The sequence below is a fragment of the Taurulus bubalis genome, assembly GCF_910589615.1.
Source record: "Taurulus bubalis genome assembly, chromosome: 2".
Classification (NCBI taxonomy): Eukaryota; Metazoa; Chordata; class Actinopteri; order Perciformes; family Cottidae; genus Taurulus; species Taurulus bubalis.
In genome coordinates this window covers 12,933,484-12,951,608 of record NC_136590.1, presented here as the reverse complement: position 1 = coordinate 12,951,608, position 18,125 = coordinate 12,933,484, and the positions used below count along the sequence as shown (strand labels likewise).

The 18,125-nt window shown below is 40.4% G+C and overlaps 2 protein-coding genes across 2 annotated transcripts; one reads left to right on the top strand and one right to left on the bottom strand.

Moving 5' to 3' along the window:
* The first annotated feature begins 1,518 nt into the window (after positions 1 to 1,518).
* Positions 1,519 to 6,036, top strand: aldoab (aldolase a, fructose-bisphosphate, b). The gene is made up of 7 exons (XM_079237616.1): positions 1,519 to 1,592; positions 2,828 to 2,946; positions 3,830 to 4,096; positions 4,184 to 4,344; positions 4,880 to 5,138; positions 5,272 to 5,471; positions 5,601 to 6,036. The coding sequence occupies exons 2-7, from the start codon at positions 2,835 to 2,837 to the stop codon at positions 5,691 to 5,693; spliced, it is 1,092 nt and encodes a 363-aa protein (XP_079093742.1). The 5' UTR covers positions 1,519 to 1,592; positions 2,828 to 2,834; the 3' UTR covers positions 5,694 to 6,036.
* Positions 6,037 to 10,152: 4,116 nt separating this feature from the next.
* On the bottom strand, positions 10,153 to 17,254 carry LOC306753800 (testisin; the record flags this gene model as incomplete). The annotated part of the gene is made up of 6 exons (XM_079237718.1): positions 10,153 to 10,233; positions 13,670 to 13,818; positions 14,254 to 14,522; positions 15,122 to 15,302; positions 15,540 to 15,554; positions 17,200 to 17,254. 6 exons carry the CDS (start codon positions 17,252 to 17,254, stop codon positions 10,153 to 10,155), a joined length of 750 nt encoding a protein of 249 aa, XP_079093844.1.
* Between the last annotated feature and the right edge of the window lie 871 nt (positions 17,255 to 18,125).

The window sequence follows — 18,125 nt, the reverse complement described above, 5'->3', positions numbered from 1 at the left end:
ACTTCCGGTCTTGCCAGTAGGGCTTCAAAATAAAGGACTCGAAATACTTGCAAAACACTTAAAAAATAAGGGCTCGCAGGAAATGGTTATCTTAGGTAACTATCAAAATAAATGTTTGTAGGAAATAGTCACCCTATTAGCAGTCATTTACACAGAGCAAGGCCTATCGGGCATTTAGCTGTAATCTGTACTAAATTAGAAATTGCGATCTGATAATCAACTTCACCTCAGGTGAATTAACATGCACTAAAGCACTGTTAATTAAGATAAGCTTCCTCATGAAAAGAAAGTCTAAAAATAAAAAAGTAAAAGAAATGGACTTTTGTATTTTTAGATTTTCTCATCCCATCTCTGAGCTTTGTGCAAGTTTCATAGGAGGCAAGCACTTAGAGTTAGGAGAATATCTTCTTGTTCTTGCTCTTTCTACCTTCTCGTTCATAAAGGATTACTGTCCGTTTTAAAGCATCAACTTGATGTTCTATGATGTTGATGAAGGAGTAGTTTCTGAAACCCGCCTAATTGATGATAAACCAAGCAATGGTGTTTATTGTGTGCAGCTTTGCATGATAACTCATTCAGCCCACAGCCTATGTTCAGGAAATGAACCTCTTTTCATGCAGCTGCTCACAAGAGATAAGGAGCCCAATGCTCTGACCATCACAATCACAAAATGTCACATCCTTTTATTAAATGTGTAACTTGTTCATATATTTATTATTAAGTGAAAAAGTGAAACAGCTATAATGTGCTGTGCAACTTGACTATGTGCATGTGCAACCTTTGCCAAGCTCGCCAGTTGACCCTTTCCTGACAGGCAATGAAGATCGCGAAAGGTCACTAAAAAGGTCAAGGATCAACACACTTGTTGCTATATTTGGATCTGATTTCTAAGGGCAGGTTAGCAATGTTGTCACATGCTCTCCAGGCCTCTGTATGAGTGTGCTTATGTATGTGTGTGCTATTACATATAAGTTATCTTCCTCCACATAGCCTTTGAAATTACCTTTAGGTGCAGAGATGCTCTTCTCAGTTAAATCAGCAAATGTTGAACTAACTGCACTTGAAACGTCTATGAAATTTACTCTTTTACTCATTGCAGCATACACTCATAAAGCTACTTTAAACTAGAATGTACAGAGTGCAGGGAAGTGCTTTGAAGATGCATGAGTCTGTGTAAGAAGAATGTGGGAATTGACAATCAAATTGAGGCTAATTCGCTCATGTCATTTTTTTTCAAATCTCTACTTGGCTATTCATACTATGCCTTTACACAAAATAGCTACTTGTCTTACCGCTATTCTTTCCACCCAAACTCTCCCTCTACTCTATCACTTTCTCTGCCATTCACCGAAACACTCTTTGCCCTTTCACCGGCTGCTCACCAACATGTTACTCCGGCGCAGTCTCTCTGAATGTCACAAGTCATCTCTGGTTGCGTCCTGTTCTTTTTATAGCTGAGCAGCTGAAATGTGAGGGGTCACAATGGGAGGATAAATACAAGGGCCAGCCAGCGGGCTGCAGGGCTGTCACAGACGAAGGCCGGATCTTCTCCTTCCCTCTCTCTTCTCTTAGCTCTCCTCCTAACCTCAAAGGTAAAACAACTGAACATTTCACAACAACTATGAGATTAATGCATTACTTTAACTGACGTTTCTTTTTGCTACCTGTTTCATATTTTGTTGCTAAAATGCATCAAGGGCATGACCTAATTAGCACATACTACGGATGTAATGTTTCACCTATTGCATTACTGCAAGCATACTTGTGGTTCCTGTGAAAGTAAGTCTTACAGGATTTGAAAGTCACATTTTACTCTGATGTTTGTCCTCTGTCTAACCTCTGACAGGCTAAAACAGGCTGAAAGATCTTGGTTATTTCAAATATACATGAACTATTTTCCCTCAGCATCATATATTTGTTTAAAAGTGTTACACAACACAGTAATTGTCATTGCTATGTGGTTTAGCTCATATGTCTTCAGTGCATCACTGGTTGTTGCGATGCCCATCCTAATCTGATGAAAAGTTTCCACTGCATTGTTTCTGTGAGGTCAGTTGTGACTCACCAGTTTGACTTATTTTAAACTGTCTACATTTGTCCAGACTGTGTGTTGCCTAATTGAGTGACTTCCGAATAAAGAGGTCTGAAGCTGCACACCTCTCTTTTATCTAATGCATTCTTGCTGAGCCAAAGTGCTTTTACTGCCTTGCAGTAAGTACACTGTGTATATTTAGTCCAGCCAAATGATAGCGGACGCACAGAGCAGACAGGGGGAGGGGTGTGGAGGAGGTGTGTGATAGAATAGCAGGGAGGTGGAATGGGGAGTGGAGGGGGCAGTGAAGGGGGAGGAAAAGGTCAGGGATAAGAGGCTGGAAAATGGAATAGGTTACCCACATGCTTGTCAGGAATGTTTACGGGTGGTCAGCTACAGAGGAGGGTGGAGGGCTCTGACACTGGATCCCCTGTGCCATTGCATATTGTGTGTGGGGAATAGTGTTTAACCCCAGCTCATGAAGCGCTCGATGGTACTGGAGCAATAATAAGTCAGACAACTTGTCTGAATATTTTAAATAACAGGAAAACATCAAACCACGTAGTCAAGCTCTCCTTTCACCACATCCTTCTTACTGTCAACTGAAAGTGTTGCCCTTCTTTCATCAGGCAGTTTCTCATGCATTAAAAAGAGGAACCATAACCGCCAGTGTCACGCTCTGCAGCCTAACTTTTGTTGAACTTTCTCCCATTGTACCTCTGCGTAAATCTCCTGTGTCTTGCCTATTATCCAACTGATTATTTCTTTATGTATCTTCCCATGTCTTCTCCCTAGAGTCAGGATGCCTCACGCATTTCCCTTCCTCACTCCTGAGCACAAGAAGGAGCTCAGCGATATTGCTCACAAGATTGTCGCTCCCGGCAAGGGAATCCTCGCCGCAGACGAGTCCACTGGTAAAGAATTTCGAGAAAATGTTCTTTTTTTATCGTTAAAAAATTAAATTTAGAATGCTCAACATTCATCTGAAAAAGCAAGTGGCATAGATTGCTTCATTAAATTGTCTGCCAACAGCTGGTTGTGAAAAGTTAAGCCAATGCAAAAGTGCTTTAAACAGAGGGGCGACTCCTCTGGTTGCAAAAAGAAGACTGATTGTATTGGAGTCTATGGGAAAGGGGCCCTACTTCTCACTCAGTAAACATTGCAAACACAAGTTTATGGTCTAGTCCATTGATTTTCAACCACTGTGCCGCGAGAGATCGTCAGGTGTGCCATGGGGAAATGTCCAATTTCACTTAATAGGTCCAAACAAATATTATTTAGTTGCCGCAAATAATTTTTTTATTGTAGAAAATGTGCCGCGGCTCAAAAAGGTTGAAAAACACTCGTCTAGTCTTCTTCAATACAGCATTAGTAAACTATGAGTAAAATAGGCGATAAAGTGGGGTATGTTTTCGGGTGTGGCTAGTTTGTGATTTACAGGTCACTACCACAGCCCTGTTTTCACGATATAACTTTAACCCTTTCATGGTGTGTTTTCAGTTCATAAAAGTTCATTGCAACATTTTGGCCACCTAAAATCTCTTGTTCTTTTGGCGGTACTTAACTTGTCCCTGTCCTGTCACTTCTGTCTCCAAAAATAGTACAGAGCTGGCACGCGTATATGTTATATCGAAGTAACTCAAACACTGTGTGGATTATTCATGAAACTTTGTCATGTCTATGAATGACTATTTCTCAGAACTAACACTGTTTTTGCAAGTCTGTAAAAGCTCAAACAAACACTCAACAAACAGATGGATCCAGTTTTCATTAATTTTGTGTCTCTTCAACCTCTAGGCAGCGTGGCCAAGCGCTTCCAGAGCATCAATGCTGAGAATACTGAGGAGAACAGGAGGCTGTACCGCCAGCTCCTCTTCACTGCTGATGACCGCATCAACCCTTGCATTGGTGGTGTCATCCTCTTCCATGAGACCATGTACCAGAAGACTGACGATGGAAAGGTCTTCACCCAGTACCTCAAAGAAAGAAACATGGTAGTGGGCATCAAGGTCGACAAAGGTGTTGTCCCCCTGGCCGGAACCAACGGCGAGACAACCACCCAGGGTGAGTGAAGAACAGATCAGATGGTCAACATCTTTGATTATCTTTGTCTCACTTACCCGGGGTGTCCTCTCTCTCTCTCTTTCACAGGTCTTGATGGACTGTATGAGCGCTGCGCCCAGTACAAGAAGGATGGTGCTGACTTTGCTAAGTGGCGCTGTGTGCTGAAGATCACCCCCACCACTCCCTCAAAACTGGCCATCTTGGAGAACGCCAATGTCTTGGCCCGTTATGCCAGCATCTGCCAGATGGTAAGAAACAAAAGACAACCTTTAATTTTACAAGCTTCATGGCAAAGACAGAACACTGTACTGTATGTTATCAGAATAAAAGCAGCCTGTGTGATTATTATGTTTGCTTCAGCTCAAATACCAACTCAATTATCGTATGGAATTGTCTCTGGCCCCAAAAGTCAATTCACTGAGGTTTTTCATTAGGCCTCTGTTATCAATAACTATATCATATTGGTGTTATTTATTTCTTCTAGAAATGGAGAGATAAAAGTAGCCGCTTTAACCTCCCCCCACGATAGAAGACTATGAATTAGACTTATGAATTAGATTTAGAAAGTCTGTTTTGTAACTTTCGAAAATGACAAAACAAATAAATGTCCTCAAATTTAAACCCAGTTTAGAACCATAATACAACAATATTAAACTACTACATAGTATACAGTATGACGCCACTGCAGTTCAATTGTATTCCCTTCAAGTTACAAACGTGTGTTTGATAGCCTCACGTCATGCTGACAGTCATTTTGACTTCTTTTGTCTCTGTCCTTCTCAGCACGGCATCGTCCCCATCATTGAGCCTGAGATTCTCCCTGATGGTGACCATGACCTGAAGCGCTGCCAGTACGTTACTGAGAAGGTCCTGGCTGCCGTCTACAAGGCCCTGTCCGACCACCACGTCTACCTGGAAGGCACCCTGCTCAAGCCTAACATGGTTACGCCCGGACACTCCTGCTCACACAAGTACAGCAACCAGGAGATTGCCATGGCAACTGTTACTGCCCTGCGCCGCACTGTGCCCCCTGCAGTCCCTGGTGAGCTGGATGCACACGATACTCTCTTGTTGACACATATTTGCAAACTTTGCAGACACAATATAGTCTGCATTACATTCACTCAAACGCCTACAGAGGTGCATTGCTAAGCTCTCATGTGCTTCCTGTACAGGCGTTACCTTCCTGTCTGGTGGCCAGAGTGAGGAGGAGGCTTCCATCAATCTGAATGCCATGAACCAGTGCCCTCTGCACAGGCCCTGGGCTCTGACCTTCTCATATGGCCGTGCCCTGCAGGCCTCAGCCCTCAAAGCCTGGTGCGGCAAGAAGGAGAATGGAAAAGCATGCCAGGAAGAGTTCATCAAGAGAGCCCTGGTATGTGTGACGATATACAAATGTAATGTCTATATATAGTAATGTGTTACTCAGATGCAGTTGAGTTTAGTTTTGAGAACTTTAAATATATATTGTGCATTCAGTAATACTGTTTTTTGTTTTCTCTAGGCTAACAACCAGGCCTGCCAGGGCAAATATGCTTCCTCTGGAGCCAGTGCTGCTGGTGCAGAGTCACTGTTTGTGGCCGACCACGCTTATTAAGCTTGGACTCTCACTATTTCCCTTTCCATCTTCTTACCACCATTATTACTTTATCATGGAGAAGGCCATGACCTCATAGGCACCACCTATAAAACTGCTATTGAACATCAGCACTTTTACAGAATATTGTTAGAAAGAGAAACTTCCGTGTTGGGTCGTTGCTGCAGCCATTCTAAGAAAATGTTCTGCCTCCATTCCCTTGCCTTTTATTTTTAAACTGTTTTTCAGGAGAAGATTCACAAACTGTTTTTACATTACTTTTTACTTTTTTCCTTGGTCTGATTCCAGCAAGTGCAGTTAATGGTTTGTACTGGTACCGTGGAATAAAGTATTTACCCTTTCATGTTGCTTTACTTCGTTTTTGAGTCTTTGCACAACAGTACCGTACTTTATATTCACATGTGAACAGAATTAACAACTCAGGAGTCAGAAAGTGTTAAGAGAGCCGGTCTGCACACAAACAAGGGGCCTCATTAGACAGGAAGTGAAAGTATCTGTGTGGTTGAACCAGACTTCACTGAATAATCCAAAAGACTCACATATTATCAACATAATACCAGTTTAGGATCCAAGAAAGGTTAAAAGGCTTTTAAACTATTCACACCTAAATGTAAGTATCATGTTGCACCTTTGTCATAGAAATGATCCAGAGTAAAGTAGTTCCATACCAGACAAGAAAATATGTCCACATTGTGATTTGATCCGCTTTTCAGTTCAATATATTGTCTTGTTATTGGGAAGTTATTATAGAATAAACTGGCGGATGGTTTGAGCTCAGGAGCTCTGAGCTGCAGCGGACTGTGTCGATCGGGTGTCCGCACTGAGTTCGGTATCGATATGGTGTTCCTGAAGGAGCCACCAGGTCGTCTCAGGAGGGGAGCACCGGCCCACGTCGGAGACGGAGCAGGTCAAAGACCCTGTGCCGCTCAGTAGTGGGATCGCGCCTGTGAATAGATGCAGACTGAGTAATAGTACAGCAGGCGCCAGTCTTTTTACACTCTTTCTACTGTTCAACAAACAGCTGAGACAACAAACATGTATTTACATGCTACAGCAGCTTCACCGTTGCTTCTTTATATCCTAGTTTCCATGAAAACCTTCAGAAACCAGTTGTGTTTGTTTGTCCGACACCGCCTCCACCTGGAGAAGAGGAGTAGAGCATCAATAACAGCAGTCAGTGCAGCAACACAGATACAGCAAACTAATAGGGTTTCTTTCATCATTCAATGAACTTGATAGAGAGGTGAATAGTCAGAAACAAACACTTTTCTCTTTGATTTTCTGTTCAAATAATGAAAATATGTTGATAGGAATTTTTAGAGGTCTTACAAAAAACCTTTCGAAATGTGTTTTTAAGATAAGAGATACAATAAAATAATCCTTTATTAGTCCCGCAGTGGAGAAATTACAGGATTACAGCAGCATTGCTCACAAGTAAATAAAGATCAAAATCAATATCAATAAACAGTGACACAGTAATAAAAATTAAATAAAAAGCAGTAAAGAAGAATATTAAATATACAGACTGAATACAACAGAAAATAAAAGTATATATATAAAAAAAAGTTCTTAAACGTATTGCACATATTAGATATCGCACCAGGTGAATGAATTAAAGTGTTTAGAAGTGTTCAAGTGTTCAAGTGATAGTGGTCTACTGGGAGTTTTTCTATCTTGTTGTACGTTTGTGGTTTTCATTGACTGAATCTTATATCAGCCTAAGATATAAGCAGTGAGGGTGAAACAATACATACAACTCATGGTAGCACAAGCTGCAGTTTACAGTTTGATGGAAGTGACTGAAGGTCGGAGAGCTGGAGAAGTTACACAGCAGTCAAGAGATGTGGATATTATGGGATTAATCCCAGTGACTAACATGATGAGTCCATCTCTGTTATGTATTACAAAATCCTGATGTAGCGGAAATTATGTATGAAAGTATGGAAATATATAAAGCTTAGCGAAAAATTACTTTCTATGTCTTGATTGTTTTGGCAAGTGGGTCACATTGTTTGCTGATTTTTGTAATTATCGGAAACAAACTGTGTATTTGTTTTAATTTTTTTTTTAAGGAAAATGTCTTTCCATCAAAGAGAATAATGCATTAGAATACCATATATTGCCACACACGTGTTAGTATTGAGGTGGGAAACCTTTTAACTGCAGTAAAGCAGACAGCTCGTGGCAAGCGACCTGAAACTGCAACCACCTGTCACTCAAAGCAACCACGTCCTCAATTGTGCCTTCCTTTAAATCTTAGCTTGATTTAAACGGGTGAGTTATATACATGTTAATTGTACGTTTTACTGGTTTATACAGTACATGTCCGTAGTGTATCAATCTCTTGGCCTTACAGTTTTTTGAGAATCAAATAGTTTTATTGCATGGGACACATCTTTTTTTGTAGAGAACCACCTTTTTAGTGAAAAACAAACAATCTAAAATAAGGTAATTACAAGTGTTAACGCATTAATTTCCTCTATTTTGGTGTGTTCCTTTGGGCCTCAGCATTTGGGCAGTGGGTGTGAAACTCCCAGCCAATAACAGTGCCAGGTTTGGTTGGGAACTTTATCAAAACGTAGCAACCAGGTGACATTTCTGTCTCTCCTCTCTGCTCTGTGTCTGTTTTATGGACATGTAAAGAGCTGGGAGGTCGTGTGTCTGTTTGACCTGGAGCAGGGTGAGGCCCACACTCACACGTGTGCGCTCAGGCAAAGCAGTCGAACGGACTGATTGAAGCACTGGCCTCTACTTTTTTCATTATCTACCATGATAGCGAGCTAGACAGCTTTTTAAAGTCACTCATGACAATATTTGGATCATCCTGATTATGGAAATTCTTTAAACTTTTTGTGAATATTTTTTTTTCTCCCCAAGCTGCAATATTATGGTATATCGTCCCATCCTCTATGCCATCCATCTCAGCAGAGAACAGAGAAATGTCAGGCCTTCCTGGGTCATATCATGCCGATGAGACAAGTTTCAATATATGTACGTATATGTAAGCAAATTTCTCTGTTCAATTTAGGGTTAAGAAACCTACATAACTCTATCAAAGATCAAACTTAAAACAGAAAAAAATAACAAAGACAAAGATCAAACGCACTTTATTATATTAACTTTGTCCAAAGCTTTTTTGTCACAGTTGAGAAGGACATAACTCTGGCCCAACAAATAATTGTGAGCTAATAAGAACATGCATGTGGTCTGGGGCAGTGGCTCTCAAATGGTCTGGCTGCGGGACCCACCATCACCCCTGGGCCCTATTCATTGTACATGGTTCAACAAAGTCGATCAAATATCCTTAAATTACTGAGATGATTGATGTCAGGCTATGTTGGTTCCTCAAACAGTCTCGTTAATTCGAACAAGACGTCAGTCATCTGGATAGTTGCGCATGCACACTCCTGTTCAAAGGAGGAGTCAAACACAGATTCCATGATCTTTAAACGCTACAATGGCAACTAAGATCAGAGAAAGAGCATCTATTTTCTCCCCTGATGAGCAGGAGATGATCATGAACGCATATGAGGAATTTAAGTCCATAATCATGGCAAAGTCTAATGGTGCGTTCACATCCAAAGCGTTGGCTAGACATAAGCATCGCAAAATATCAGACAAGTTAAATACGTAAGTGTTGAGAAACTGTATCGGCTAATTTTAAGTGCCTCATCACCCAAATCAATCAGATTATATTTATTTAAATGTGTAGATAACCATATAACTAGGAGTTTGAATATGTGTATGAGCGGATCAGTATGTATGTATTATTCATAATCAGAAATTCAATCAATTGACGCAGTGAAAAGAAATAGTGTATGATTCTCTGTATTCTTATCATGAGTCCACCTTAATCATGTTCTACAATAAGTATGGAGGTGTACTATTAACACTGTCATATAATTATGAGTGCTTTCAACACATCCTTAAGTTTCTTAAGCGCTAAATAAACGTTACGAACAGCACGGCCTGCAGCGACTTTCCCGATACAAAAATCTGCACTCGCAAAAAAGCTCAATGCTGTGATCCAGTCTGCATACAGTATGTGAGACGGCCAATGCTCAGCTGGGCGTGTGTTGTTCAATGTACGACTCGAGGAGCACTCGTAAATATATGATTCCTTGTCGGCAGAATCGATAGCGCTCATACAGGAAGTCATGATGATGTGAGACCGGATCTTGGCGATCTGGAAGAACTCTCTCCCTATAAAACTAATATAACTAATATCGCTCCTTCATTAATGAGGAAGGGAGCTGCCTTTTTCGTCCGGTGGTAGTGTCCAACTTATCCAGTGAATTTCAGTTAGCCTGCGCTGGAGCAGGTTAAGGGATTTGGATGTGTTGCTATGGTGATTTTTCAAAACTTGCTTTGTAGAACCGAAAAGCCTGACCTGCGTCATCTTTTCCTAAAATTTATCCAGCTAACTCAGTAAACCAGGTACGAGAAATAGGGTCCTGTGTTATGAGGTGGGGTGGGGTGGGGTGGGGTGGGGTACGCAAAAGGACCCAAACGCCAGAGCAACACGTAGTACGATCCCACACTGGGCAAAAGACAAACAGGGTTTTAATACACAGGGGAGGGCCAGGTGATTAGACACAGCAGGAAACAATTAGCAGACAGGGCAGACGATCAGAGGGGCAGGAAGTGCAGGGGAACAGTGGACACAAGAGGTAAGGACCTTCAAAATAAAACCGGAACACAAAACACACCACATCATAACACCCTGATTGACAAGCCAAGACCCAAATCGAGGAACATTTTCAACTTCTTAAATTGATTTAATGAAAAGATGGTGCAGTTTGAACCTGAGATAGTACGGAATATTACAGTATGCCAACACAAAAAAGTTAGAAATATTCCCTTTTACACTCAACAAAAGTGCATCTTAAGGACACGAGGTAATACAACACACTTCAGCCTTTTTTAACAGACTCAGAACTATCACAAATAGTAAAGTGTGTTGTGAATGCAGCATAGAGGAGTGTGAATAGAAGTCACACGCTGCATAAAAAATCCCCTTAAAAAAAAAGCTCAGGATTTTCTTTTGACCATGCATTCTGACCCACAGAAAAAAGAAAAGTGCTACAGTGTGGTGACACTTTGACAACACAAACTCCACTGCAATCTTTGTGATATTATGCATGTAAGTTATACATTATAAGACAAACATGACGTAACACAACAAAGGAACAAATGCAAACATTCGTTCTGCAGGAACACTGCCACTATCAACAACTGTTACGTTTGCTTCTGCTGTGGCCTTACACACAAAGTTGTTGTCTTCATCAGTGCCACTGGAGGTGAATGTTACAAAGCTAACGTTTGCCCCAGCCACTTGATCCATGATCCAACTCTGGAACTCAGATACTCGGGCATAGACTTCAGGGAAACCAGCCAGGGCACAAGGTACTCCAAAACTGGTAATGCCAGACTGGATCCACTGCAAGGCTTGTTTGCATTGCAAAGGACCACCAGAGTCCCCCTAAAAAAGATGGGACAAAACAGTTAGTTTATATTGGGGATAGGTACCGGAACCTAAAATCCTCTGGTGCTAAATGTATTTAAACACCAGAGAATTAACAACATTCTGTTCGTTTATTGGTACTTTTTTAACATTTTGGTGTCAGCTAATTCGTTATCACACTGCAGCATGTATTTCCTCTGCTCTCTGTGTCGGGACGTTACACCCACCCACACAGTGAACAGATCTGAGAGGCAAAAGGCAGCACTTTATCAATACACCTGTTTAACACACCCAAACAAATCTAAACAAACGTGATGCCTATTTTAATCTGGGCCCTATTCCTTCTACCTGGTTCAACAAAGACGATCAAATGTCCTATTATCCATCTTAAATTACCGAGATGATTGACGTCAGGCTATGTCGGTTCCTCAAAGGAAGATCCGATCTCAAACAGTCTCGTTAATTCGAACGAAATCATCAGGTTATCATCTGGTTAATTGCGTGTACATGCTCCTCTTCAAAAGGGAGCATAGTTGAGCACAGATTCTATGATCTTCTAACACTACAATGGTAAATAAACTCGGAGGAACAGTCTCTTTTTTTCTCAGCTGAGGAGCTGGAGATGATCATGAACGCATATGAGGAAGTCAAGTCCATAATCATGGCAAAGTCTAATGCTGCATTCACATCCAACGCGTTGCGAATATTCGCAACGTGTTTGCTGTGAACGCAGCATAACACCGCCTCTGCTGTGAGGTCTAGACATAAGCACATAAAATATCAGACAAGTTAAATGCAGAAGTGTTGGGAAAATGTATCGGCTAATTTTAAGTGCCTCATCACCCAAATCAATCAGATTATATTTATTTAAATGTGCTGGCAGTAGTATACAAATGAATATACTTATGAGGATATATGTACTGTATCAGCCTATGTATCATATACTATATATGTGTATATACATGTGTAGATTACCATATAACTAGGGGTTTGAATATGTGTATGGGCGGATCAGTTTGTATGTATGCATTATTAATAATCAGAAATTCAATCAATTCACGCAGTGAAAAAAAATTGTGCATGATTCTCTGTATTCCTTTCACGTGTCCACCTTAATCATTTTCTACAATTATGATATGTATAGTTTACGAATAACACTGTCATATCATTATGAGTGCTTTAACACATCCATAAGTTTCTTAAGAGCTAAATAAACGTTACGAACAGTACGTCATGCAACGGCTTTCCCGATGTTCTCCGCATCGCAGACACTGTACAAACATGTACCAGTCGCAAAAAAGTTCAAGGCTGTGATCAAGTCTGTGAGACACTGTGATCCAGTCTGCATACAGTATGTGAGACGGCTCGGCTGCGTCGTGTGGTGTTTAATCTACGGCTCGAGGAGGTCTCTGCAGAATCGATAGCGCTCGTACAGGAAGTCATGATGATTTGAGAACGGATCTTGGCGATCTGGAAGAACTCTCTCCCTATAAAACTAATATAACTAATATCGCTCCTTCATCAATGAGGAAGGGAGCTGCCTTTTTTGTCTGGTGGGAGTGGCCAACTTATCCAGTGAATTTCAGTAAACCTGCCCTGGAGCAGGTTAAGGGATTTCGATGTGTTGCTATGACGATTTATCCAAACTTGCTTCGTAGAACCGAAAAGCCTGACATGCGTCATCTTATCCTGAAAATTATCCAGCTAACTCAGTAACCAAGGTACGAGGAATAGGGCCCTGCTCTGTCTCTCATCCACCACCGCTATGTTTATATAAGCACAGCGGCATAGCTCGGTTAATAGCAAATTGTTGCAAACAAGCTAACAAAAAAGCTGTCTGTGTGTTGTTTAACTCGCCTAGTTTACCACATCTTGAATTTGGCAAATTCTTGTAAACTTACCAGCGATGTGCAGGTAGTAATTCACATGAGCAGAGGCAAGAGTGACTGATGTCTGTGTTCTTCATACTTTATAAACTTCTCTCAGTAATACCATTTATTTTTTGACAGTTTAGATTTGTTTTCAGTGAGATATTATTGAGTAGATATAATGATTTTTGCCTTTGCAAACATTTCTGAAACAAAATGTAGTTATATGTAAAATAAAAACAAATAATTATCCTGTTAGTTATTATGTATCTTTTTTTAAAGCAATTATTTCTAAATGAAAAATAACCAATACGAGTATTAATAAAGAACATAACCAATAAGGAGTATTGATAAGAGGGGTAGTATAAATAAAATCCAAACAATACCCACCCATAATTAATACTGCTGGGCACATGAACAGAATAAGACTGCAGTGGCCTTATGAAGCCTCAAACATTCTCACTGACAATAACATTTTAACAGCAAAAATATAAAAGTTTACAATATGCTAAGAAATGTAAGATCAGAGATACTATTTTAACTGCGTGCATAGAGTTTAAGAGTTTCTATAATAGTTTTAAGGAAGAAGGAAGAGGTCAGGAAAGCTATATTTAAAATCATACAACAATGGATTATTATTTTACCTGGCATGTTCCTTTGTTCTCTTGTCCCGCACAAATCATTTGGTCAGTGATGTTTGCCTCTGCTTCTGAGATGTAGTTGCAACGGCACTGCTTTTCTCCAATGACAGGAACCTGAACTTCCTGCAGTGAGTCAAATGCTACGTTGGGCTCTGTGGTAGACAGAGTATGAAATCAGAGGGTACAGTGTCTTTCACAGTTTTATGGATATTTTTATTCTTTGCTGGTTTTCTCGTCAAGTAACTTCTGTGGATCGCTGAGATTTCGGTTTTATTGTTTTTGTGAGTGTATATTCTGAGACAAGCCCAACAATAGTCAAGAAGTTGTCTATCAATGCAATAGGTCTTGCACTCTATTCTTTTGTTCATGCCACAATGCACCCTGGGGACGACTTAGATAGAAACAGAGATGTGAAATCAGGATTAACTGTCAGGAAGCAGGACTCCATGCTAGCGGCTCTGTAAGGCTGCACCAGGCACAGCAGTGCTTTGAGCAGTATGCTAACATGCTCACAATGTCCACGCTAACATGCTGATGTTAAGCAGATTTACTATATTGGGTTGTCATGTTATCATGCCAATACTCACCATTATTTCCAAGTCTGCCCCAACCAGTGGCCCAGCAGGGGGTGGAGGTGTGAAACTGGCTGGAGTTACTTGCCAGACAGACAGGTCTGATGTAGTCAGTGAATGTGACAGGGCTCTCGAGCTTCATAAGGGCGATGTCGTTGTTGATTAAGGTGTTGTTGTAGTCAGGATGGACGATGATCTGGGACACGTTGCGGTTTACCTCATGAATGTTAGGGCCAGACTGAGTCTCTCTTCCAAAGTAGAGAATCCATGAACTGGTCGAGTTTCTGGATGAAATAACAAATCAATGAATATTAATTTTGAGTCTCTCAGGTTGCAACAAGTTTTTATCAGAACTAGTCAGCCGGTGTATCAGTAAATTGAAGTTCCTTAATCGAGGACAAGCAGGCAACTGTAAAACAGTGTTGTCCATTTATTCATTATTTACCAGGCTTACATTTCCTTAATGGATGTAGTGGTAGAATATGACAAATAGGCTATTGCCTACATTACATTTTAAATCTAGTTTTAAGATTTGATCTGACGTGGACAAAACGGAGGAGCCAGAACTTAAAGATGAAAAATATATTTGCAAATTTAAAAGAACACATGTATCAAAGACCAGGTCAGGCACCAGGATGTAGTGACTGACGGGGATGTACATTATTTGTGAATTGATGTACGAGTTGATGTACAAGTTGAAATGAGTTACGTTATGGTTATGTTATGGTTTTAATCGCTTTTGAAAAAGAATTACCAAAGCCAAATTTGTTTTAAGACTGTAAAATGAACGGCTACTCCACTTTATCAAAACTCGAAAGCTTTGTAGATATCTAAAAATAAAATACATTAGTCAAAAGATGCCGGTGCTATGAGTTTTTCTTACATTACGATGCAGTGGGCTGCTGTGAGTACCCACTGGGCACTGATCAGTGTCGCCCCGCAGATGTGAAAGCGGCGCCCCCTGAAATTGAAGTGCAGGCTGGCCTGCCAGGGCCATGACCCAGCTGTAGCATTCTCTCCACCCACTATCCTTGACCTTGAGTTCAGAGGTGCCACTCCACAATCTGCCAGAGCAGAGACAACTGTCTGTCATATACAATCACTGTGGTAGACAGAGTATGAAATCAGAGGGTACAGTGTCTTTCACAGTTTTATGGATATTTTTATTCTTTGCTGGTTTTCTCGTCAAGTAACTTCTGTGGATCGCTGAGATCAGGCAGATCACATGTTCTTCATTTGTAGCTGTGTTCAACGTTGTTACAGTGCAACTCTGATAATAAATGAAATGTGACTGTGCTTACCCTGAGCCTTTGACCCTGCAGGAAAGAGAGATGAGTATTAGTATTAAAGCAGATATGAGTAACTACTGACACAATGTGGCACTACAGTTCCAGCTGCTTCATCAACTGCTGATGAGGTGTGTAGAAACCAAACCTGCAGTGCGATCATGGACCTCCATGACTGGAGGAGCGCTTTAACTTCTCGGTTATGCAGAACAGACTTGTGTCATGAAAGCAACACATTTCCTTTATCACAAACAGAGGATTCCCCCATAGTTATTAATCAAAATTGTGTCACGTTGAGCCCACGATCGCTGTTTTTACGCCTCACGCGAACGTGCACAAACGCAGAGAGACAGCAAGTGCAATTACTGACAGAGGCAAGTCTGTGGCAAGTCTGTGGCAGCCGTCAGTCAGGTGCCAGGACAGCGGTAAGCAAACTTCACTTGTTCGGCACCCATGGCTTGATAGTTTAAATGTATTTAAATCAATTGTACCATCTCTTAATGACACTTTATGAAATTGTACATGAGCAATTCTTGAATAAAGAAAAAAACGTGTGTGGAGCCACATTTCCTGGGAACACCCATTGTTGAGACAAAGGTCAGCTGCCGTAAATCCTATTTATGATTTTAGTTGAGTCAACTGAGCCCCCGTTCTCTATATACATCCTTCGAGCAACCTTGTCGTACTTTTTTGTTTATCATTCATTTTTATTAATGTATGATTTTGCTCGTTTTGAAACAAAAAGGAACTAAATATACTCTTTCCAAATAATTACTTTTATAGTCATTTACAACAATTGGCTAAAATAATGAAAATAAATCATCCTATTTAATATATTGTAAAACTATTTATCAAAAAATGTTTTAATACTAGTCGAATAATATCTCCCCTTGTCCTCTCCTTATATGTAGTTAGGTGTGGGTAGGTGCCACAAGCTGCTAGTGCCAATAGTTGTCACAGGAAGTGCCACGACGAGTCAGAGACTTGACACCAGTAGTCAGAGAGGTGCACCACTAGGGGGCCGGTAGTTAGAGTCCTGTCTCCTGACTGCCTCCTGCCACATGCTTGCCACTGTGGTGCTACTGCCACAAGGAGGAGCTCGGCCTTGCTGCAAACGCCTCTGTCTGCGCTCAGCGTCTCCTCTCCACGTCCCTCTGTGAGTGCGAGTAGACGTACCTCAAAGTCTCATCTCACAGCGCTGCAACACTTGTCTTTTGGTTTTATTAAAGGCATTCACTTTTAAGAAGTCTGTTATTATACAGTATTATTGTTTGTGTTTGTATTCATTTTTTAATAAGAAGCATTTACCAAAAGGTTTAGTGTGTTTTATTCATGTTTGCAATGTTGAGTGATTATTTATATATATATATATAATACCCAAATTGAAATAGAATTCATACTCAACAAACAAATAACCCATTAGTAGATTATTCAAGTCCAGCCTTAGTCTTTATGGAGTTTATATTCAGGTCATATTTAAAGCTGTTTTTAACAGTCTGTAAAATAACCAGACATTTCAGGACTTTACAATCCAGCACAACACATACATCCATAAAAATAACCATAAAGTCAAAACCTCTCTAACATGATGAACAAAAACTAAATATAAGCTTTAAAAGAGATGATCTATTGGTCTAAATTACATAATAAACTGGTAAATCAGGGTAAAGCTCACCTTGTCCAGCAAGGACTGCACATATCAGGAGTATCCCCACAGTCAAGGCTGCCATCCTGTGCTGTCACAAACTTGTTGCTTTCAGTTAGTGCAGAGTCTTTCTGATTGAGTTTTTGTATCTTCTGCAATGTATGCGTCTATATATAAACACAAAAGGTGCAGGTGAACACTTCCTGCTCAAACCTGTTTTTCTTTCTTTCTTTGTCTACAGACATTACTGTGCATTAATTAATTCAATCTACGGTGGCTGGTAAGGCCTCAAAACATACTTACTTTGTCTCTATCTCTAGATCTTTCTATCTAGATATAAATTAATCTATTACTTTAGGACTTTACTAACGTAACTAATGTATATACTTCTGGGTAGTGCAAAACTACATCATAGTTCACTTGACGATAACATTTGTTATGTATAATTTGAATCATCAAAGCAACTCGTAGCTAGCTGTCCACATCTATTTACCACTACATTCAGCATGTAACAGGAAGCATTGAAGGAGGATGGCCTGCTTTGGTTTTCTCCACATTAAGATTAAAACAAAATCAATTTGGGGTCACCACTCTATTTAGGCTGTTTTAAAAACAATATTAAATGTTGTGAGGTTAATGATGCCAGTACATGCCAAATACATAACTACTTGGCATGAGTGAAACTAAAAGAATTGCTGCCCCACCCCGTCAGTGTGACCTTTATTTCAATGGAATAGAAACTAAAGGGTGAACGTTTCCAGTAAGGGAGTCTAAACTAGGAGCTTAAAATATAATCAGCAATTGTGGTTGTTTTAGTAGTTTACTTCATTGTTGCAGAGGTGGAAAGTAACTTCTTAAATTAAGGGTATAAAGATTGGAAACTGGCAGAGAGCTTGGCTCTATAGCGGCAAATACATTTCAAAAGAATTGCTGCCCCACCCCGTCAGTGTGACTTT

Coding starts and splice junctions, on each gene's coding strand:
- aldoab (XM_079237616.1), top strand. CDS start 2,835: ATGCCTCACGCATTTCCCTTCCTCACTCCTGAGCACAAGAAGGAGCTC. Junction 4,097..4,183: donor CGGCGAGACAACCACCCAGG/GTGAGTGAAGAA, acceptor TCTCTTTCACAG/GTCTTGATGGACTGTATGAG. Junction 5,139..5,271: donor TGTGCCCCCTGCAGTCCCTG/GTGAGCTGGATG, acceptor CTTCCTGTACAG/GCGTTACCTTCCTGTCTGGT.